Consider the following 23,659-nt stretch of genomic DNA (forward strand, 5'->3'; position numbering starts at 1 on the left):
GCGTCTAGCATGGCTTGCATGGAAGACATGAACGAGGTGTATATTTTTGTTAGGGATACGTAGAAAATAGGCTTTTGTACAAGCCAGGAACGTGATAAATTGATATAAAGCAGGCTAGTGGGATGATGGGTAACAATAATCCTGATTGTATTAGTTTCCTACAGGATAGGATCTGATGACTGATAAATAATAGTTACAGTTCTTATCTTAAAATCTGTGATTATCTTCACAGTAAATATTACCAACATTGTATATCAATGTTTTTCTGAACGGAAACAGCTCCAGAAGAGAAATAAAAATGTATTTAAACTGCAACGCGAGAAATATGCAAGTTAGGATTCAGGCACATACTAGAGACGTTAAAAGAAACGAATGAAAGACTTCTTTATGATCAATAACTTTTAAGCAGGAATAACATTGCCAAGCAAACATTTTATGTTAAGCCGAAATACATACAGAAAGAAATATTCAAGAATCGTTTTATATTTTAAAAGTTGATCCGCCTCTTCATTTAGACTTGAATAATCTCAATAAAAAGCGACGTAACATTATCAAGTGTTGATAAATTTCATCATAGTACTTTCTAAATCAACTAACTTGAAAGCTTGAATTTTGAACTGAGAACAGCAACGCGTGCAGTTGCTAACCGAATGCCACAGCTGGCGTTTGTTTTCATCTCTCCCGCTATGTTGAATATTCGTATGCAACACTATCAAATTTTCTTCTGCAACCTAAAAGCAACACAGTTTACCCAATTCCAAATAACTCATACGGAGGATAAACGAAAAAAAGCGTTTTGAAATACAATCAAAGGAACGAAAATCATTATCTGAGGTGTTTCCTACACAGACCACAAAATCTGCTTCAAATATAGATCTTGATAATTTGAACTAAAGAAGATGAGCCTACTAATAAATACATAATAATGTCTGCCATTAAAGAGCTTCATCACGCTCCCCCATCACTTTTTTCACTTTCACTGAAAACTTGAAAGAAAGCTGACGAATATCAAAAACTTAGAATGTGAGCTAGCCTAGTACGTACAAACTGCTATTAAATAAACTAAGTCATTCCAGAAGATAAATACGATACGCACGTATGTTGCAGCGAAGTATCTTAATTCCTTGATGTATTTCCGAAAACTGCTCCGTTCATCAGTCAAATAAAAAATGAAAGCAGATGTTAATGAATTCACATCACACTACCATTTTAACGAAACGAAGTCTTAAGAGAGTTTATCCGAGTTGAAAGCTTTTTTTTATTTTCTATTTATTGTTCTGGCTAGATCTAACACTTTGCATGTTGTACGTAAATATATGGTGTTGGGATGTATTTGTTAAGGTCTAAATATATTTTTATTCTGTCGTTTCAGATACACCTTTCATGTGAAAAAGAACCGCAGGGAAAGAGTGGAAGCCACCGGAAGATCGGAAAAGTTAGCTCAGGATGATTCATGCCGGTCATCCAAATCTCATAACCAAGACAGATGCTCAATGCTGCGTGGATATCGCAAAAGCGATACAACCTAAAATCTGAGGTGCAACGGAGACTAGGAAACCTTGGATAATAGGAAAACACAGACGACATTCTGACTGCCACCGAATACCAGAATTCATTCAATTATTGCATGGAAAAGTGAAAGCGCAAGAAATGGGTTTTGCGGCGATCGGCACGATTTAGGCGGCGTTTGAAGCTCTCCCTTGAGAGACCGTGCATTATATGTGAGATTTCGGATCCTCAAGGCATTGTGGGTACCGAGTGTGTCCTTTCTGAATGGTTTTTCTTTTTCATTGTGTTATTTTTATGTTACTTCTTAATGATTCCAATATATTTCATTTTGACTCAGATATTCCCAGTTATCATCTTTCATCAGCAACTTTCAAACTCATTCTCAACATCCTGTATTACTACAAAATTAGGAATTTACATATTCCAGGATTTCCAATGCTAATATATATATATAGGAAATCACAACGAAAAAATATAGGAGGTTTCGTGAAGGTGTAAAAAAGGAACACTTCAATTATCGCTACGGGAGAGACGCAGAAATACCGTTGCTCCCTTCCTGAAACAACAATCTGAAATGAAATGTAAACATTCTGCACTTGGCGCTTTTAACGTAAGATCTGACTATGTGTAACATATTTTAGAATTATTTGCCTATAGTTAGTGCAAAAAGTACTGATACACCTAAATAAATTATTTATAAGTCCACCCCATAGAACCTTTTAATGTATAAAACTAGTCTATTTTTTTCATTTTATAGGTGTATGAATAATTTTTGCGCTAACTGTATATTGTTTGGTGTAATTATCTTTAGACAATTCACTGACATTCACTGACAACTTCACACAATATAAACCTAGTATGCTTCTGATTTAGTAGTAATTGTTGCAAAATCCTAGCCCAAAAAAATGTTACTACACATGTCTGACCAACTGCTGCGAAGAACAATACTCCAATGTCTACAACTAGATTTTGAACAAAGCTATTAAGGACAAAATACTAGTCTTCGTCTCGGGTGCCTTCATCCCCGTTTAAAGTTGAACTTCTACGGCTGATATGGAATGACTCAAAATAGTTTGTTTCTACTTGTCAGTTTTATGGGAACTTTTGACTTCCGCAAATTTATGGTATGAAATACCTAAGTGTGTTGGTTAGCCTGAAATCGCAGAACAATTCATACTACACAACCTCAACCACAGTTTGTCTAAATATTTAGAACCACTAAAACAATATTTGATTTATATTCTGTGAAATTTTTAGTGAGTGTGTTCATTCCTAATTTTGAGTTATTTAAAAAGGAACTAAGTCACAGTATTGAAACTTTTTTATAAACTTCTATACGACTCAGCATTTTTCATCTAAGGACGTTGTGGTGGTATGAGATGAATTCAGTGAATCCACTTCCGCAACATAGATATTTTACTTATTTACTAAAAGATGTAACAAACAACACTTTTTCTATTACATTATGTATTTTCACATTAGAAGTTAATGTTCCACCATTATGCACCTAGACTACGGGAGATGGTGATGATGAGATGAATGATAATAGTGAAATAACGAAAGTGAAAGAAAACGAAAACCCTCAGAAAACCCACAAACACGGTGTCTATCCACCACAAAGCCCACTTGAAGGGAGATGGGATCGAACAAGAGACCCAACGCACCAAGAGGTAAGCACTCGACCATACATCGTAGCCCCTATTTTCACGCTTTGCTTACAGACCACAAATTTAAGTGAGCAGTTTATGATGTCAAAAATGTTAAAAACTTAAATTTCTGCACGATATGAAAGGTTTTGAAAGTATCCACGTACAATGTGGATATACTGTAAGATGGGTCGAAAAAAGTGATATTTCGAACATCAAACTCCAATAATGCGTAAAAGTTTGGTATTCGCATGCTAGTAAAGAGGAAAATAATGACAATTTTCCTACATTTAATCTTTAGTTCTCGCTAAGGGCCTAAAGTTAAAGAAAGAGAGAAAAAACTCTAATTATTGCTTTAACGCTCAAATTTTGAAGATTATGTTTATCGAATACTAATGGCATGAATTTTATTTTAGCTGCTTTATAACGGTATTTTTTTCTTAATTACAGCGGTACACTTAAGAGTTGGCACATACGGCCAACTCAATGAACTTCGGTGAAAATTGGCTATTTCACAATATTATAAACAGACGCACTTTCGTGTTAAAAATGTGTACAAGACTGTTTTTGTTTTGCTCATTTATTCTAGATTGATTTTATATATTCAGATATGACATGAAAACATTAGTTTGCAGCTTTTCGCCCATTTTACAGAATTATTTTTGCCACGTGGAGCTGGCTGCAATTTGAGTTCCACCTACGCCCTACCCAATCATTCAGGATTATATTGTTTCACCATTATCAAAGGTGCCATCTTAAAATAGGATTTCCGGTCTAATTTAGAGATCAAAGATCTAAATGTTGCTCTAACATACCTATCTCTGTTATCTTCTCCGCATACTTTTCCGGAGGACTCAAAATTTAACAGATCTTTCCATTGTCGAGGTGTGAAAAAGGAAATTTTTAAATTTGAACTCAGCCAGAATTTGTTTTTCATAAATGATGAAATATTTCTTGTAGTCAAGCCTTCTAGCATTGAAGAGAGTGAAAGCCTGTATTTCGTACAAGTAATCAACTCAATATAATCATTGGCATCAAAACATGTTAAAGGAGGTATAAAAGTTTTAACAGAGTTTTTCCTTCGTCTGTTGATTCCTTGCTTTCTGTATTTTCCTGTAATCCAAATATTGTACGTGTTGTCTCTCAGCCACTATCATTGACAGCATGATCTCAGGATGAGAAGAATGTGTTCTCTTTATTGCTGCATCGAATTTCTTTAATGTCGTTCGGCAAACGCCTCGCTGTTTACAAGATCTTAAATGCGTGCTTTCTACCGTATTTCACTGACTAGAACATCTTCAGTTTTCAAGATGCCATATAAGTCCCTACTTTTCTACCCTACTAGCAGTATTGCAATGAAGTCCAACTAGTAAGACTTCAAAGCTTCTATTTAAAGTATAACGAAAACTCCATAGATGGCAGAGCAATGCCGAATTTTTTATTACTCTGGATATAGCGTGCGTGCTCAGAATCCTACCTACAGGATAGTCACTGAAATGGTAATGGTGTACTCGGGCTCCTGGCTTGAAGGGTTATATCAAACCAGATAGCAGCATACGTCTTCACAATGTAAGTGACTAATATGTTCAGTTTATTCATGGGTCTCGTTCGGAAAAGGAACAATCGTAAGACCCGGTTTGGATATGTCACCATCGGAATGACAGAGGTCTTACAGCCAGTAGGAGCTTTTACAGCCAGATGTGAATGACAATGTCCTCTTTGGATTGCCCTTACAATGTCCAAAAGGTACTTTTGGCCATTACTATGATCAGTTTTAAGGAAATCGGTTTACCAAAAACTCCTTTATATACTTATTCTTGTCCGTCCGTGTGTCAGTCTGGGAAACAAAATCCAAAGAACTACTTGATGGACCGCCATCAATTTTGGCCAGAATGTAAAGGGTGCAAAGTGATGTATCCAGATGATCTCAAGAAATGGGCAACCAAAAATTGGTTCCTCATGCATCCTAATATTGTAGAGGTGTGCCTTTAATGAGTCGTTGAGTGGGAAGATTAAAAACGAATGGCCGTTGTGATCATTAGATGAACGGTTCTTAAGATAAAGACAATCAAAAATCGGTTGTCATAGCAACAACACTTAAGTTCTTGATACGACAACAGGGGCAATTTGTAGCAAACCGAATTCTTTCATGTTGTACATGCTGTGACACTGCTACTTGCTGCTGTATGGATTCGACTGTTTCGAACTTTACAACAGACAATTTCTCAGTCAGGCAGCTTATTATTATTATTATTATTATTATTATTATTATTATTATTATTATTATTATTATTATTAACAACTCTATGGCATATGAAACCCTGAAGTTCAATGCCGCGTTCACAAAAGCTCTCCACTGACTTGTGTCCTTAACCAGATGGATCCAGTTTCTACTTTGTATTCCTATTTCAGCGAGATCCATCTTAATTCGTCCTCCCAACTGCACCCAGGTCTTCCTAATGGACGTCTGTCGATTTCCGGTGGATCCAGTCAAAACTTTGATAGCGTTCCTATTTCCTTTCATTCTCGCTACATGACCTGCCCACCTGAGCCTCCTAGATTTGATGAGCCTGACAATGTTTGGTAAACAGTATAGGTTATGCAGTTTTTCGTTATTAAGTTTACGCCATTCCCGTTCCTCTTGGGTCCGAATATTCGTCTCAGGATTTTATTTTCGAATATTTTCAAGTCTGCGTCCTTCAGTTCGAGTAAATGACCATGTTTCACAACCGGCATGATTATCGTTTTATATATTTTAAGCTTCAAATTAGTCAAAAGAATTCGCAACGACAAAAGATTTTGAACTGAATAATAACACGAATTCCCTGCTTTCAGTCGACATTGAATTTCTTCATGAATATGATTTTCGTTTTATATATTATCGTTTTATATATTTTAAGTTCATGATTATCGTTTTATATATTTTAAGCTTCAAATTAGTCAAAAGAATTCGCAACGACAAAAGATTTTGAACTGAATAATAACACGAATTCCCTGCTTTCAGTCGACATTGAATTTCTTCATGAATATGATTTTGATCTGTTAATATTAATCCTAGATATTTGAAAGTATTCACTTTGTCGAAGGTATTATTTGATATTTTCACGCATCCATAATTTGCAGTATTATGATTCCGGTGAACTTACATGTATTTAGTTTTCTCTCCATTTACATCTAAACCAATGTCGCTGCAAGCGTTTAATTAGGCCTCTGCATTTCTTTCTATTGGTCTCCTATCATTCCCTATGAGATTTACGTCATCAGCATACGCTAAGACCTGGTGAAGCTTTGGTTGCTATCTTTGATTTTTCTTATACCGTATTCCAGAACAAAGTTAAATAATAATGGCGACAACGCATCTCCTTGTTCCACGCCATTCTCGACGTGGAAGTACGTGGACAAGAATTTTCCTATTCGGACTTTATTTTGAGATTCATTTAAAACCATTTTAATTAATCTAACTAGCTTTTTCGGTATTCCAAATTCTGTAAAAATGTTGTAGTGTTTCCCTTCTAACTGACTTGTAAGCCTTTCTAAAATCAATAAATAGTTGATGTACTGGGGTATTGTATTATTATTATTATCCCCCCTCTATAACTGTCACCAGTTCAATAGTCTATGTGTTCAAGTATCTAAACAAATATCTACTAGAAGCTAGCTTGTTGAAGTGAAGTAAGCAAATAAACACCGGAATGGGCACTGAATTTTGACACCAATGATTGTCTCGCACCTTGTACTTAGGAAAGCAGCGTGTATGGTTGTGTAAAACTAAAAAATCAAATTTTCACTAAAATTCGCTAGCGCGAACTCTAAATGTGTCATACTATTTTTAAAAATATTTTTCTATTATTAGCCAGTTAAAACGAAATAATTTCACACTAACAAAAGTCGAAAAACATCATCTATAATTTAAGCATTAGAATAGTAACTTTTTGCAAACATTTCTTTAACAAACTTTAGGCCCTTCGCGCGATCTAAAGATTAAACATAGGAATTTTAAAATTATTCTTCCCTTTATTAGTATGCGATCACAACTTCTCCACGCTGTTACAATTCGATTTTCAAAAATTCGCTTCTTTTGACCCACTCTAATGCACAGCCATTACTGTGTCTAAGAGCAAAACGACTGGCATTCCTGACTTCACATCACTACAGACATTTTTCACGATGAGCAGGTATTTGAGATAATCGTGTAAGAGCAACGCGGAAAAACATACTTGCCTATAACAATCGTTTGCTTAGTGTTAGTACACTCATACGGAGGGTCACCGATCTGTCATTAGAAGCGCCCAAACGATTCTTCTGTCCAGCTGCTTCTCGATGTAACGCAGGAGCAAGTCTGCTGTGAAAACTTTCTGCTTCCCATTGTGCAAATCACGATGGGGTACTCAGAACGCATGAATCACGCAAGCGGCAATTTTAAGGAACGACCACCTTACCTCGCAGCCCCACTACAAAGCTACGTTCGAACTTAATTGCACAATAAGCGTTCGGTGGCACCGTTCTGACAATGGAGATAGACTGTTGTCCATACATAATAGGTTCCTAATACAACTACTCATCATATGACTTGATAATTGTTTGATGACTTTCAAACTACTCGTAGCATGTCCCATACAGACACTACGATTAACCTGCTCTCTACAGTAGGCAGTTTCCTCAGACCTTCATACTAAGATCAGCATGCTAATTGCCATACAATTCTTTGGTACGAGTTTCGTTCGAATCCGACGAAGTATAAAGGGTGTTAAATCAGTTCTTGCCGTGTAATGTATTCGGCGACATGACGTTGCGACACTTTTACGTTAAAAGTTTTGCAGACACTTCTGGGAATTTTGTTCTACAATAGATCCCTGGAGGAAGAAATACATAGAGCAGGCTTTATTGCTTGGTTATCGTGAAATCAGGATTTGGAAGTATATTTTTTTCTTTTTTTGGCTTCCATATCTTAAAAAAAAATTTTAAAAAAAAATAACTTTTCAATAGCTCCAAAGAATAACCATGACCGTACCGGACAGCAATGCCTACGAGGTCTGCACGGACCGGAAATTTTAGCCCGGTCCGGCCCGTGAATTTATAATGAGATCCAAACCCGAGTCCGAAATATATTTTAGCATTTAGGACCGAGCTCGTGTGATAATCAAATGAGCCCGAATTTCAGAAAATTAAGAATTAACCAAAATTGTATTTTTATTTACAACAATTAGAGGTTTGATTTTGCAGTTGTGCTTTAAATGATCTCCAGAAAAAACGGTCCAGTAAATATCGTTGTACAGTACATTTACGAAGTTAGGCCCGAGAAATATGGTTGTATATTTGAAGATTTATGGCCCGTGCCTGTGCAGACCTCTACAATGCCTGTGGCGGTTTATGGGTCTAAAGTCTGTAGAGTTGCAAATGGAACGCTACTGAGTTACACTAAAAGCAAATAACAACTTCGACTTTGTAAATATGCAAGATTGCTTATGATAAAATGAAGTAAAATAATAACTAAAAGTCAAGTGTTCTTTTACGGTCAACCTTGCGTTATCATTTTAAGTATTATTAATTTAGAAGTTACTGCTTACCTTGTTATTAACAATAGATCGTTTCTAAAATACTTTGAATGTAAAAAGAAAACAAGCTAAACAATTACATATATATGAAGTCTATACGACCTTAACTCTTGATTTACGCTGTCCTTAATCATGGTTTTATGTGCCTTTACCCTGATACAACGTGGAGGCCTGAACTTTGTTTTTATTTCATAAACAACTACTACTCACTTATTTAAACCTTCTCGCTATCATTGTTTGTAATATTTATGTTGTTAGCGAAGTATAATCCTTCGTTAGTGGAAACATCCTTCGCAGTTCTAACATTCACTTCTATGTCTTTTCATCTCTCAAAAGCACATACATATTTTCTTGTATCTATCTTGCATAACTTGCCACATAGATATCTTTGGCATTTGCTAGTAACTGTTTCTATCATCATCTAGCTATCATTCGTTGGCTGGATCGAAGTTTTCCTTCCTTTCAGTACCGTGGCTATTAGACGTGGACTTGCAACGTGGAAACCGAAACAGATAAGAAAAAGCTCCTATCGAGGATTGAACCTGTCTTAAACGCCAATGGAATATACGCTACCGTATTGCACGAGGGAGCTCTCTAGCTATCTAAAGACTGACTTAAATTAAAACTGACTTATGTGTTCCTTGTGGTTGTTAACTAATCACTAATTCAGTTTGCTCCTTTTTTTTCTGATGTTGCTCCGAATCAAGACTTGGATGAACATACGAATTCCTCAAGTTCATACAACGTTGTTCTTTTCTGAGATTAAACTCTTTCAGCGAATACAGTGGATACACATAACAATGATTACACTCTACCAATATCAAGAAGCGTACAAAAAACTAACCAACCTATATATGTAGTTTGCGTGGCCATACAATATTCCCAAGCAATTTCCTTCTCTAGTCCAGTGACGAACTGTAGCATCATTCGAACAGGAGAGAAATTCAGATTCTGACAGTTTTGCTAGTCCTCGCACGCAGTCTAAATGACCTGAAATAAATAGTTTGTTAAATGTAAAAAACAATAGTCAATGGTTCAGAAATTTTAAGTGACATTCAAATACTGAAACTTAGTATTGTTCTCTTAAGTAAGCTTCTGAAATATGTGTAACGGTCTAATACTTTATTAATATGTCTTTTCCGTTTACAAGACTCTGTTACGTGATTATTATTACTATTTGTTTTATTCAATCGGATTACTAACACTTATTTTTTTAAAAAAAAAAAGAAGAAGAAACGAATATTTCGATCTCTAAGTTATGACATGATCCATTATTAACCAACTACTACTTCTTTGAGGTTACTGTCAAATTTCACTTTTAATGAAACCGAGAAGAGCTCATAAGTGAGGTGAGAGAATTGCACTAAATTGTTCATGAGCCACAGGCTTTCGACTGCTAACAGAGAATGTGTGGTACGGGAGAAAATCTGACATTAATGACTAAGGAATCACATTTGCGTTTCTTATGAACATCAACATTCATCAACTGTTGTGTTGTATTATCTAGAGTTTTACATGAAGAGCTGTAGACAGAAACTACTAATATTTTTAACGTCACTATAGAAAATTGGCGATGTACTAACACAATTACTTATCAATTTCATGAAAGCACCATAAAAAAAAAGCAACATCAATATCGCGTTGACTATCTTTCGCCCTTACAGTAGCTCTAATATGAGGTGGAATGGAGTCATAGAGGTCGTGAATGGTAGCAAAGTTTCGTAGTTTCGTGAGAGAGGATGACGGCATATATCTGCATCGAATTTGTATCTTCAAAATGGGCCACCGATGTTTAATTATGTTCTGGTCCCGGGATTAGATCAAGGGAAGTGTTCAAGCTCATCTCGATATTCCTCAAACCACACCGCAATAGTTTCAACTGTGTCAATGATCGCATTATCATCCTGGAATATGACATCATCGTCCGGAAGCAAGATTTGGACCATCGGCTACACATGGTCCCCTAAAATGACCGGGCAGTGACGCGACAGGTACACGTGAGCACAGGACCCATTGGAAACGAGGATATTCCAGCCTACAGCACCACAAAACCGCCGCCATGTTTCACGGTTGGACGGGGATAATGCACACCATACCTTATTAGACGCTCGTAACAAATAAACATGGTCCATGGTTTGAAATAAGATGGAAGATGAAAGCACCGACCATATCACACTTTTCTAGTCATCAGCCGTCCATGTTGTATGTTCGTGCCACCACTGCCGACATGCTAAAGTGTTATAGTAAGCAGTTTCGCCCCCCGTATGTCCATGTCATGAAACTCGCGGCGATAGTGAGAGGTACTGCTTGAGTTCCTCCGTCACTTACACCGCAGTCGCACGACGGTTCTGAGTGACAATTCGTTTTAATGCTCGACGGATCTGTCACTGAGGGTTTTCTTTCCACTACTGTTCTTCTATGTCGATGTGATTTTACTGAGAGTTTTGTAGGTTGCCATCATTTTAGACATTGTCTCTTGAGACACACTCAACACACTTGCCACTTTCATCCCACTCGCACCACATAACCGAGCTTCCCAATTTACTCTCTTTCGAAATAGGAGAGGTCGTTCATTTTATACTATAATCGTCTGCTCATTTCACTACACATTGCCGTTCTATTGCTCCTCACCTAGTACGGAGTTTGCCCTAACACATGGCCACCAAGAGCCTGGCGTTGCGGTCTACGCCTGGCCATTGCCAACGAAGACATCTGACGTGTTTCTAACTCCAGGTGTTTTCATTAACCCTTTTTCGACCGTTTGAATTTGTAAATCCCATTTTCTTTACTCATACATTATTTCTCCTGTGTGTGCTGAATGATGTTCTGGACTGACAGGACTTGTTAGTTCTGAGCGGAGAGAATACATAGAAGGAACAACAGGTAACAAGTTCACCTCGAGACGTTGCAAATGGAGGGAAAAAGGAAATGTTTAGAAACTTTTGAAGTTGTATTTGTTGTAATCGTGGTGCACACACTGTCGTGTGTTTAGTGCTAATTTTATTGTCCTACAGGAAAGATAAGGCTTTAGTAATTTTTATGTTGTTTTAGGAATAGTAAGCAATAATATTATTTAAAAAATCTTCAATATGGATGCAATTAGTAAGAAAATCAAAACGATTCTTTAGTACTTGCATATCATATAAGAATATTTTTATTTACGAAATAAATATATATCTATATACATATGTGGAAGTCCATCCACCTGACGGCACTCATGAGTCCCCTTTCCTCCTCAGCATTGTTGGGCAACAATACAAGCAAAATTTATTTTATATTGTAACGGGATATGAAGGCATGTCCACCAGCCTTCCCGAGATTTCATCTATTCTTTGGAAGTGCTGCAGTCATCGCCCTTGGGAGTTCGTCGCCTGGCAGATGTCAACAACATCGGACCACGTCGCCCGACATCAGCTTCAGTCATTAAAATTGAAAACTGTTTGCTTACTACAAGGAAGCTCCTTGTATGTATCTTGTACAATAAACAGTGGTAGCGACCTTCAGAACCTTAACCTTTAACAGTCTCATCCGCGTTTGCTATTTTCCGTACTTCTGGTTTGATCAGCTGCTTTCTCAATAAGTTTGTTTCCACTGGACTCTCATAGTCATGCCTTATTGTCGTTCAATGGACGCTCCGAACATTTACCCAGGGTCTGTGACACAACTAGGAAGCATCACTACTGTGTAAGTATGTGTTGTCAGGAAAAAGCTCTTTCCTTCCTGCTTTGGTATAAGAAATTCTCGACGACGTTTGCATCCCGGAAGGAATTTGGAGAAGTCACGCTGTTTCACCGATAGGAGTGCAGGTGCACTCGAATTGTGTCAATCTGGGGTAATGAACGGGGCCATGACTGTGTGGAAATTTCGATCTTTTCTTCCACATGACGTCAGAGAGACAGTCGAACAAATAGACTTGAGAAAGCTTGATCTTGGTCATTTGGCGTGGTCATTTTGCGGGTCGACTTGCTGAGAGGAGACCAGTCGATGGTAACTTAACCGCAGTACTTCTTCACCGAAGGTCCACTTGGCTTACCGAAGAACTTCAGACCATCGTCAGAAGGACCAGACACCGGCCTGCTCATCTTGTTAGTGTGGGTGAGACTGAATCTTAGTTGCTATTCCCTTGCTCTACCATATATCCCTTCACGCACCTTAAGCTACCACTCTCTCAGTTTGAAACCGTTCTTTTATTTGTTTATATTTGCTCTACCTTTGCCCAGTTGCTTTAGCCCTCTCGAGCTACGCAACCCCCCCATTCTTCACTTTGTGTTACAATATAGTCTAATATACCCTCAATTTACTATAATTTAATATTACATCAAATTATAGTAAGAAAAATATACTTCAGTCGGAAAAGGGTTAAAGTGATAAATATCTATATGTCTATAGATTGTGAGAATCGTGTGAATATCGCCATTAGCTTATGCTGTCTTAGTGAATGATAACGGTTAATACTTATTTCGTTGTTTTACTTATTTTGTTACAATATATTTTCATACAACCATTACATTGTACAAATATATTTCAGACTTCAATTCAAGTCCTTTTTACAAAAACCGAAGACGTCACTTAACTAGGATATGCTGACAAGAAAAGAAAAATCACGTTACCCTTGTATTTGTAACCTGCCTGTAAGAGTCTTGATGCAACTGCCATCTTTCCAAAGTTTAATGGTTTTATCAGCTGATCCTGTTATGACCACATTATCGCTCTCTAACTGAATAATACTCCACACAGATGCCCCATGACCTTTCAATACGTGCACTACAGCTTCGCCAATCCATACGCGAGCTGTGTCATCCCATGATCCACTCAGCAGAATATTTTTGTTTCCTGCCGCCAGGCAACACACTGAAAAAGAAGCATACAAAAGTATAATAACAAAGAAAACAATTGTACTATTATGAAAATACTTGCACATATGTAGTACTACTTATTTCATGTCAGAAGGACGTCTCTCTTTAAGTAGACATTTATAAACTATGAAAAGAAAGAAAGAAAGAAAAGTGACCTGTAGTTATTTTGAACACTCGAATAATGATATTGTGGCTCCTCCGCTTGAGCAGAGGAAATTCCTTTCTTACCTGACAAAAGACAATATTTTAAAAAAGAAAAAAGCGACTTATACCTATAATATAATATTGCAGAGCACAGGCAGCTGTGTGTTAGCCATTGAACCATACTTAATAATATATTATTTATTTAAACCATAATACGAAAACTAAAACAAAAAGTCGTTTAGTACACATAATTAGTAGCAAATGTGTGACAATGAATTTACAATGACTTAAAGCATATTAATTAAAAACAATATTATTGTTATTACTTCGTTCAATGTCCACTTCACGCTCTGAGATTATATGAGATTCAATGACAGATCTGAAAAAGTTCTCTCACCAGAAATCGCAAAAGGGCTCACAGCATGAAGACAACAGTTTTCTTCAATTTCTTGCTAAATGACTGGCGAAAATATATTGTAGAAAATCGTTACCTTCTCATAACCTGTTGTGAATCATAAATACCAGAAGCCTATTATTCAACATTCACAAAATAGTAAATACATCTTTAGAAATTGAGCAGAAGCTTCAAAACCTGAAGCTCTAGGGATTAGTATGAAACTTTTTTTAAACAGTCAAACTACAAATCCTCTCAGGTCAACAATCTCTCAACTGATTTGAGATAGCTTTCCATTCTTCCGTATCCTGAGCCAGACTTTTCATCTCTTTATACATTTTCTCCACTACATCTTGTATATATTTAATCGCAGCCTTCTTCAGAGGTGTGTTTGCCTTCTGCTATTCCCTCCACAGCTCCTGCACTTAGAGCGGTTGGACAGAGTAATGTGAACAGTGGTTGGAAATCACACGTAAGTTACGAGGTTTATTATACAATACGTATTATGGTTAGCGATTGTGTTTTATTGTCCATGTATGGTTTGGACTTTGCTCACCTGTTCATAACTATTCAGTTCTTCCGTGAGTGTTGTGATATGTTCAAATGGCACAGACCGACACTTTCAACGAAAGCGTATTTCTAGTGCTGGCTAGTGGGAGCATCTGTGACGGAAGTGACACGTAGCGTGAGGAGGGGAGAGGAGGCTTCAGTGACAGTGTGGGTGGTAATATCGTGGTTTTCCGCAAATCCTATTGCTCTCTTGAGTGGAATGATGATTGCCCCGTCCAATGAGCAAATTTTAAGGGACCACGTCCTTATCATCCATCCCTACAGTGATTCCTGCTGCGTACAGCATCTATAAAGATGATCCGTCGCACCACTAAGACCAGGAACTTGTACACCTTCCCTGGGTTTAACAAATCCCGGATTTCATCATAATCGAGCAATTGTAGTTTGTTTTAGAAAACAGTGTGTATCCTCGTTTTCCTCCATCATCATCTCTAAAACAACACGAGCGTGTTTCGCAGGAAGAATAAAACTTTCATAAAAACTACTCTGATTTTTGTACCACTAACCACATTCAGGACGTTATTAGTCAATTCCTCGTCGGATGTAGGCTCTTCTGAACGCAAAATGTGGTCCTCTATCGTACTAAGTATGAGTTTTCACTCGCTTTTGACTCGCTCATATTATTTTGTACAACATCTGTATATCTTGTTAAGTTGGGCACTTTTTAATGAAACCGATGGTGGCCAATAAAGAAATTTCATTTTGAAACATTCACAAATTAACTTTCGAAAGGCTACTTAGTAGATTAACTGCTTGGATTTATGTTAATTAGAATATTTCTTTCTCATTCTTGCACGTATAAATACTCTTGAATAGTATACGTTATTGTCAATATTTACTATTATAATTTCCGGTCCGAGATTTAAGAGAACAAAAGAAAGTTAATTAGTTTAGAGTTTAAAACTTGTGTTTTCAATCGAGAACGACAGCAGAGCACATATTTCGGCAACATACATCTACGGAGTAGAAATCTTTTTCTCAATCGTCGATTATAATCGCGAAGCTAAAGATAAAACTGCAGGTTCTCGGAATACAGTGCGTTCTTTTTTTTTTTTTTTTTTTTTTTTTTTTTTCTTACGGTCTCGGTGAAAACTCGTAGACCCCTGTATGTTTCTGTCTGGTGTCACAAATGTGTCTTTCGAAAGGATCTGACTTTTCATAGAGCTAATGATGAAGTGAGAGATCCTCCTCCTTCCCTGTTACTAATTTCAATCTCAAATTACGAGTAAGTCTTTACTCTACAAAAGATATGTTTTATAAATAATCAAGAGTATTTTTACGAAATTTTAATTAAATATTTAATTTGGAGGGGCCAGGATTCACTTTCTTATCATTGATCCCATTCAACTCGCAGTAGAGACGATTTATAAACGGAAGAAGACGGGGTGTGCCCACTCTCATTTCACTGCTTTTAAATCTAAGTAGTGGGAATGACTGAAGGCTGAAAGAAATTCGCCATATTGAATTGAAATCTAATATTGTTAATGAAACTATCGTGGTAAATAATCAGGCCAGAGGAAGGAGTAAGCCATTTAACATTAGGAGTGCTAAATTTACCGCATAAATCTTGACTGATTTTAATACCAAGAGAAAGCTTCATATTACCCCGACAATAATCTGCCAAAAGCAAAATATTTTTTCTTACGAAAGTTACACGGATTTCTTTTCTTTAAATCGGTGGAGTTAATCCATCCCCTTATTCTTCACTGGTTTTATTCCCACGCAGAGTGTTTGATCGGAAGTTCTCAAAGAAAGTAAATGCAAATAACATCAACATCGAACAAATTTCTTCACGAAAATTATCATGAAACATATTTTTTAAAGTTGGGACACAGGGTAAAGTTACGCATTCTATTTTTGGCATATTTTAATCGCAAGTTGTGGAGATCATTGGAATGACCTACAAAAATAATAATTACATATTTTGTCACAAATAATATTTACGTAGTTCATACTGAAAAATTGATTTATTTGCATGTTTAAACTTGCAATACAGTGGATTCTTATTCTTTATAGATTGCAACCCCAGACTTATTTCGGAAGATTCAGGAAGAGCACATACAGGTTTTCATGAAAATCAGATTGGTTTTGCCAGTTAAGATGGAACAGACAAACGTGCAGAGACACTGATGTCGATCCAGTTGAATGGTTACTTTCCTATTACAGGTCTAAAATGTCTAATTAAATTTATCTGTTAAATCATAATCTGACAGACTTTTATTTAAGTTTTGCTCTTTCCATTTCCTAACCACAATATTAGTTTGATTAAACAAAATACTGAGCTTAGATTGAACTTCCATTATGTAAGTAAACAAAATGTAATTTCCTCCAAGTAGCAAATTCGTAACGATTCGGAAAACAATCCGGAGGTCCAAAAAATGTTCACACTAAAATCGTTTTCATCATTGACGATAAATGACAAATATGTTTTCCAAAAAAAATTGTAACAAACATATCCAAAAAGTCCCCGGAAGTAACTATTTCACAATACGAAGTTTAAACTGACAAATCTACAAGATTTACTGTTAGGTCCTGAAACAATTACACATTATTCTCCATCTGTATGGATCCTAGTAACGTGGCGACCACGCCACTACCATTGGTACCTTACTGCTTTTCCCAGGGTAGACTTTGTTATCTTTTGACTCGACAGCAATATCAAACCACATTCACGAGATATTCGGCATTGTACAACGCCTTCGCCAATTTTTGAACTCCTCTCATGGTAAAATAGTGCCGCGTTCACCCTTCTTCATTAAATATTTTTTTTGCTTAATTTCATGTTTATTATCACCTCCTTCATTTGTCGGTGTGTTATTTTACCACACTGCAATACATTATAGCAATAGTTTTGGTAGCAGTAACTAGAACAAGCTCTCAAAATTAGATAATTTTAAGCATTATTCCAATCTTTACCAACATTTATATCTTCAGAACTGTTTGAGATATCAAATTGCTGTAAGTAGAATTATGATCTTCATTTTATTGAACATCATCTACATCATCCAATGTAATAGTTATGTATACAGTGTTTAGAAATAAAAGCTCTTGAGAAGAGCCTATATTCAATAATTTTTGTTTCCATTTCTTGAAAATACGTCGTATCATGGTCGACGAAATTAACGTAAGATGTGCGTTGTTCCGTTTGTCTGATTTGCGTTCTTGCTGTTATAGACACGTCTGAAATGCGAATGCTCGCGATACTCTAGCATCCTTAATTTGTAATAATGAACGTGGTATTGTAGTCTTTGTTTATGTAATAATTTGACGTACTGCAATTTGAAGTAGTAATAGCTTTAGATTGGTCTGGCAATATTGTTAGTTTGGTGATATTGCAAAGTATGTCCAACTATTTTCTCTGTAGATCTTACGTATAAAATTTTAGTGTAATTCAGCTATTAGTTTAAAAGTTAGAAGAGCCTTTAAAGATATGCGTCCTAGTAATTTCAAAATTGATAAAACACGCTGAAAATTTCTATGAGCAAACAAAAGGGGCAATATGCTTGAGTAATAATACCACGAGATTATTATTATTATTATTATTAATGACACGTTAGTTTAGAAGATTTACTATCAGGTTGTCTAAAAAGTACTGAAGCCAAAATTGAGAACACGTTTCTTATGATTTGAAAATAACATTGTACAACCACATATGCATCATTTTGTTCGATAACCTTCTACTATTTTTCTGGCAACACCACAATCTCATCGATATACAACTACTGTAGTTTTTGGTCAAAACCTTTACAGTCTTTTTCACAGGCTTCTTTCAAAACTAACTTAACACCACTCAGGGAGCTCTACAGAGACTGAAACAAATGATAATATGAAAGTGTCAGATCCGGGCTATACGGTGGATGCGCTAAAACCTCCCAGCCAAGGTCTCTCAATTTCTGACGGATTATTAAAAGTTATACGGTCTAGCGTTGTCAGCTTCGTATACAATCCCCCCTCTGTTAACTAGTTCGGATGGTCGTAGAGAGATCATATTAGTGTTGATCAATACCTAAGAAGATGATGAACATTTTGGTACCAAATAATAGCCGGTGGTCACTCAAATATTGACCAAAAAGTTCGGATTTCGGGAGATTTAAGGAGCCATTTCTCGGGAACTGTAAGTCATAGAGAGATGATATTTTGCGAATTTTTCAATTTTGAGCCCTCCATTTTGAGCATGTGTCTTCGTAAAACAACATATCGTAGAACTAACAGAACTCTTAAACAAAACATGTACAAAAACTTTAATACTCAACGAAATTATAAATGGATAGATATGTTAAAGAATTGTTTAATGAATATAATAATAAAGTACACAGAACAATTCGCATAAAGCCTGTAGAAGTTAATAAGAAAAATTAATTCATTTTAAGTTCGTTCTAGCAATGTTCGTGGAGCATTCTCAAGTATTTCTATACTAAAACATACGAGCATATTGTTAAAATTTGTTGGCGCAATTAACGAAGTACCTACCTGCGTTAGTATGTCCTGTTAAACGATATACAGGAAATGGCGAGTCAATAGTGAAGGCACATATGGTGTTATCGTTACTACCAGTGACAACTAATCCTGTTGGGAAATTTCCATGTGGTGGCAAGTAACAAACACATGAGACGAAATTCGTGTGCCCCTTTAGTGTTTGCACTTCCGAGTATCCGACTTCAACACTGGAAATAAGATTAAGAACATGAAACTAACAAACATTTAATACCAAAACCGTTACTAGAAATAGCAGTTCTTATTCATGTGTTACTGGACCGAAAATAACTGCAAATGATGTGTAAAGTTGTGAGCTCTGTGGGTGTGAGTTTCCGGAGAACCTCAGTAATCGGCACTCACACTTTGTCATTCGTAGATAGTTGAAAAGAGGTTCTTGGACCATAGGGGTAGAGAAAGTGAACAAAAAGATCGTGATTTTCCTCACTGATGTCTTCGATTCTCCCAATCCACGATTTCTCGACATAAATACAGGCTACGGTAACATTAGGTGCAAATGACAACATGCTATGTTCAGGAAGTACTGCATTCAGTAAATTCTTCTGGTTGTGAGTATTCATAACATCTGATTTGTGTTTGCGTCAGAGGTACAAAACCTATGATACGATCTAGTATTGATAATTCTTTTTTACAAAATCTCGAATTTCTTGCTGTTTGACTGCACTTCTTCTGATGAAACATAGATAAATTGTATGCCTGAGACACTCTGTTCAGTTGTTAAAACCGCGAATTTCACTTCATTGCAACACCTTATAACTTAGAAACTACTTCAAGTATCAGTGGTGCAATTTTACTCACTTGTTACTGCACAACTGTTCTCACTTGTTACTGTTCTATTTTGTGGGATTTTTCACTTCTGTCCTTCCTAAGATATTTGATGATGAAAATACACGATTTTTGAAAATTCGCAATTTTAAAAGTTTCCAAAGAGTCAAGTATATGGTTCTAAGATCTGAAACTTTTTTATGACGTTGTCTATTATGTAGTCTCTATGTACACAAAACATTGAAGGTGAGTCTAATTTCTTTCGTTTCAAAATGTACATTCCAAAATGCCTATTTCTAGGTTTCGAACCTCAATGTTCAGAGCTTCTTTTTTCGACGTTCTAAAGTACATCTCAATTTGCACAGAACACAAAATGTTGTCCATTCCATTATCTTTCAAATGGTTTTGGTTTGAACTCATTATCTTTAAAACCTAAAAAGTTACAGCGTTTAACGGAATCCTCTGAAAAGTGCAAAATACGCTCAGGCGCCTATACAAAATGGCCGCTACAAACCAACCTGCGAGGCTACAAAATAAATGAATACCCGTTTTCAACTCATTGAATGTGGTACAATCTTAGGTAAAAAATTAAAAAAAAAAAATTAAATCTTGTCAGCAACCTTTGACCTGGAAATTGGTCAATTTCATTTGGATTGCCCCAGGGATGAAAGCCAGTACATTTTCATTGTAAACAAAAGTTTTCGGCTTACCTGTAATATAGGTTTAGAAAAAAAAAAAAAAAAAGTATTTAAATACACTAACATCTGTATTATTTCCTATCTAGAAGTTTACTTATTGTAGAGGAAGAATAGTTGCATTCACAAATTTTAAAACATTTGCACTACCAACAAACACTGAAACTGAATTGTTAAATAGCGACGTTATTGATAAATAATGTCAAAGCAAACCACAGCCCATCAAAAATTCGGAATAAGTTCCTGTAAGTTTAAACGCACTCTTTCTCGTTTTCTTCAGTTATGAATTGATGGATTGAACGAGTTTCCTAAACCAGACATATTTGACCATTGGGGGATAGAAGTTAGCTACCTGTCCAACTTTGTTGAAGATAAAATTATTTAGAAACCAAATGCTACGTTCCGAGTCTGAGAATAAAGAATCTAAACAATAAAATTAAAACAACTGGTATTGTTGTCCCAACTCCTGTCCGTATTCCTCCTGTTTAAATTCAATTCTGGGAATTCAGTATTAACGAATACGACTGAAATGAATGATATGAATGTGAGAATAATTTCTATGTAAAGCTTGAAACTTTTTCCGTTTGTGGCAAGTGTCTTGTAAGTGTCTCGATAACCAAGATGCTCCGTCGTAATAAATCATGTTTATTCATAGGAACGAAAGGGAAACGGTGCTGGTTTATTTTAGGTGCGCCAAAAGCAAATCAGTACAAGGTTAGTTTTGTTATTTCAATGTAAATTATGTCTATAGTTACCTTGGAGCCCCTCTGACCGACATAACCTCTTTACCACTACTTCCTTCTAACAGCTTAAAAGAATTTTATGTCCTCCTGTCTTAATGACCTCCGTCATCTCTTTCTCTGCAACTTCATATTTTCCTTACATGTTCTGTCTCTACGGAAATGTGTCAAATTTGAACATACCGGCAGAATAACGAATAGTCTAGACACTGTTGAAATCATGGGATCCGATATGAAATTATTTAGATCGTGGTTATGTTACGTTTTCTTATCTCTTAATGTGTATGCATGTTTGGCAAGGTTCCAGAACACAGGTCTCCTTCCCAAATAGCTGTAATAAAGACAGAAAACAACGTGCTCTGTGGGGCTCTAACCTACCTTCACTCGCGAACCCTCGCTCGGAAATACTATATGAATTAAATATTAAACTTTGGTTCAGAAAAGAACCAATCTAACCTATATAGGGGGACCTGTGTTCTAGAACCTTCCCTATATGAAAGTGTATGAAAGATCCTTAAAGAAATACTTCTATTTAACAAACACTTTTTGTTGCAGAATAAACGGGGTTAAGTGTTACAGCATGAAACTAGAAAAAGGCAAAACTTACAAAAGAAACGTAATAATTTAAAAAGTTTCCCTCGTACTGGTTTACTTTTGGTGCACTACTAGAAAGAATTGTTGGAAAGCTATAACTCCTTCACTAATTTTCTTCTTATTGTCTCCTAGAAGGTTTCCGCTGTGGAACATGAAAATATCTCACTCGGCATAGATAAAATTCAACGGGGGAGGAGGGGACCGGAAGTGATTGTTGAAAATTTACATTTCTTTTATGATTTGCATATAATACGGCTTTTGGATGAATAGCATTAAAACTAGTCCAAAAACACAAACCACCCTATGCTAGGTGGCTACTAAAGAGTACGAATGCTATTTAACACTCATGGGAGGGCAAAGTTGATGGGCCCGAGCGCTAGTGAGGAAGTAAGGAAGGAAGATGGTAGTGAAATGTATTAGGTTTAGGCAATGATACGAGTTTCATTAGCACTTGTCATGATTTCATACTAGTACCGCTCTACCTGTAACCATTTGTTGATTTTTTTTTATGTTGTTAGCGGCACTGTATGTGGAGGTGGATGGACAATTTCGCGGAGAGGTACACTTGTTTTACTATGCGGATCCATAGATTGTAAAATGTACAGAAAAAATTTGGCAACTCTTTAATTTGCCCATTTCATGTCGAGAACAGAACCCAACCAACACATGCGGGGTTTCTAACCCGTTCCTACTACTACTAATACTTATACTATGGATCCGTATTAAAGTAATACTGCACGTCTAATGTAACGTAATCTAACGTAACTTGATGTAATCCAACAAATCATAACCGAATGCAATAAGTTTTGGTGCTGTTTTTCAGTTTTCAAAATAGACCGGCGATACAGCTCAAATGCCTTACTTTGTATTTAATTCTATCGCCTGCAGAAATAAGTTCTTTTCAAAATATCTTCTCATGTAAAATAATTGAATTTTACCTGTAAATTTTTGAAAATGTGGTGCGCCAGAAGTAAGCCAGCACCGCTAACCTGACCTAACCTAACCAAAATTAGGCAATTTTTAAAGGTTTTTTGGTAAAATTGCTGGCCCCCTTTAGGCCAACGTATGCCACTGCAATAGCTACAGAAGGAACTTGCTTCTATCAACTACATAAGTTCTTCCAAAAAAGTTCAAAATACACTGGCTATAAAAATCACAAGCCAGTACTTACCCTTTACGTCCCCAGACTTTCGCTGTCTTGTCTCTAGAGCCCGATATGATATAGTAATCATCAGTCACTGCTACAGCTCGAACATCTAGTGAATGCCCATACAAAACTGTACTTAACTTGTATGGACTAGCAGCCATGGTTTTAAGATATTAATTTCTCTTTTAAGATTTCTCACAGGTTTTTTTTACTACAATCATCTCCAATCAATTTCACTTAGCTCGCACAGATAATTTACGACACTCTTTTGTTCACCGTATATTATAACTTTTACAAGTAATGCCAAATAATTCAGTCAAAATTCTACCAGATTCGCGCACAAAATCCACAGAAAAAATTCCAATACGCTGCTTCTTTTCTCAAAATATATAGCTCCAATCACAAACTACAAAGTAGGGGCGGCTTGAAGATTTTAATTTTGGGTAGGCCGCTCCCTTGCTAATGGATAAATATACACATTTGATTGATTAATGACAGTAGGAAATTCCTTTTACAGTAGTGGTTGATGCTATTTGTTAAATAATTATTT

The 23,659-nt window shown here is 36.3% G+C and overlaps 1 protein-coding gene across 2 annotated transcripts in view; it reads right to left on the bottom strand.

Moving 5' to 3' along the window:
- The window catches only part of Plap (phospholipase A2 activator protein), a 123,114-nt gene extending 99,656 nt beyond the window's left edge, over nucleotides 1-23,458 (bottom strand). Inside the window, exons 1-4 of one of the 2 annotated variants that reach the window (XM_081747206.1) lie at nucleotides 23,134-23,455; nucleotides 19,145-19,338; nucleotides 13,340-13,561; nucleotides 9,559-9,700 (exon numbers count right to left, since the gene is read on the bottom strand). In XM_081747206.1, coding sequence (XP_081603332.1) covers nucleotides 9,559-9,700; nucleotides 13,340-13,561; nucleotides 19,145-19,338; nucleotides 23,134-23,270 — 695 coding nt within the window. In that variant the 5' untranslated portion in view covers nucleotides 23,271-23,455. Of the gene's footprint in view, nucleotides 1-9,558; nucleotides 9,701-13,339; nucleotides 13,562-19,144; nucleotides 19,339-23,133 lie in introns of both variants that reach the window. The other variant, XM_081747207.1, reaches the window with a different exon arrangement.
- Between the last annotated feature and the right edge of the window lie 201 nt (nucleotides 23,459-23,659).

This window comes from Thermobia domestica, unplaced genomic scaffold, assembly GCF_964235325.1.
Source record: "Thermobia domestica unplaced genomic scaffold, izTheDome1.hap1.1 HAP1_SCAFFOLD_99, whole genome shotgun sequence".
Taxonomy (NCBI): domain Eukaryota; kingdom Metazoa; phylum Arthropoda; class Insecta; order Zygentoma; family Lepismatidae; genus Thermobia; species Thermobia domestica.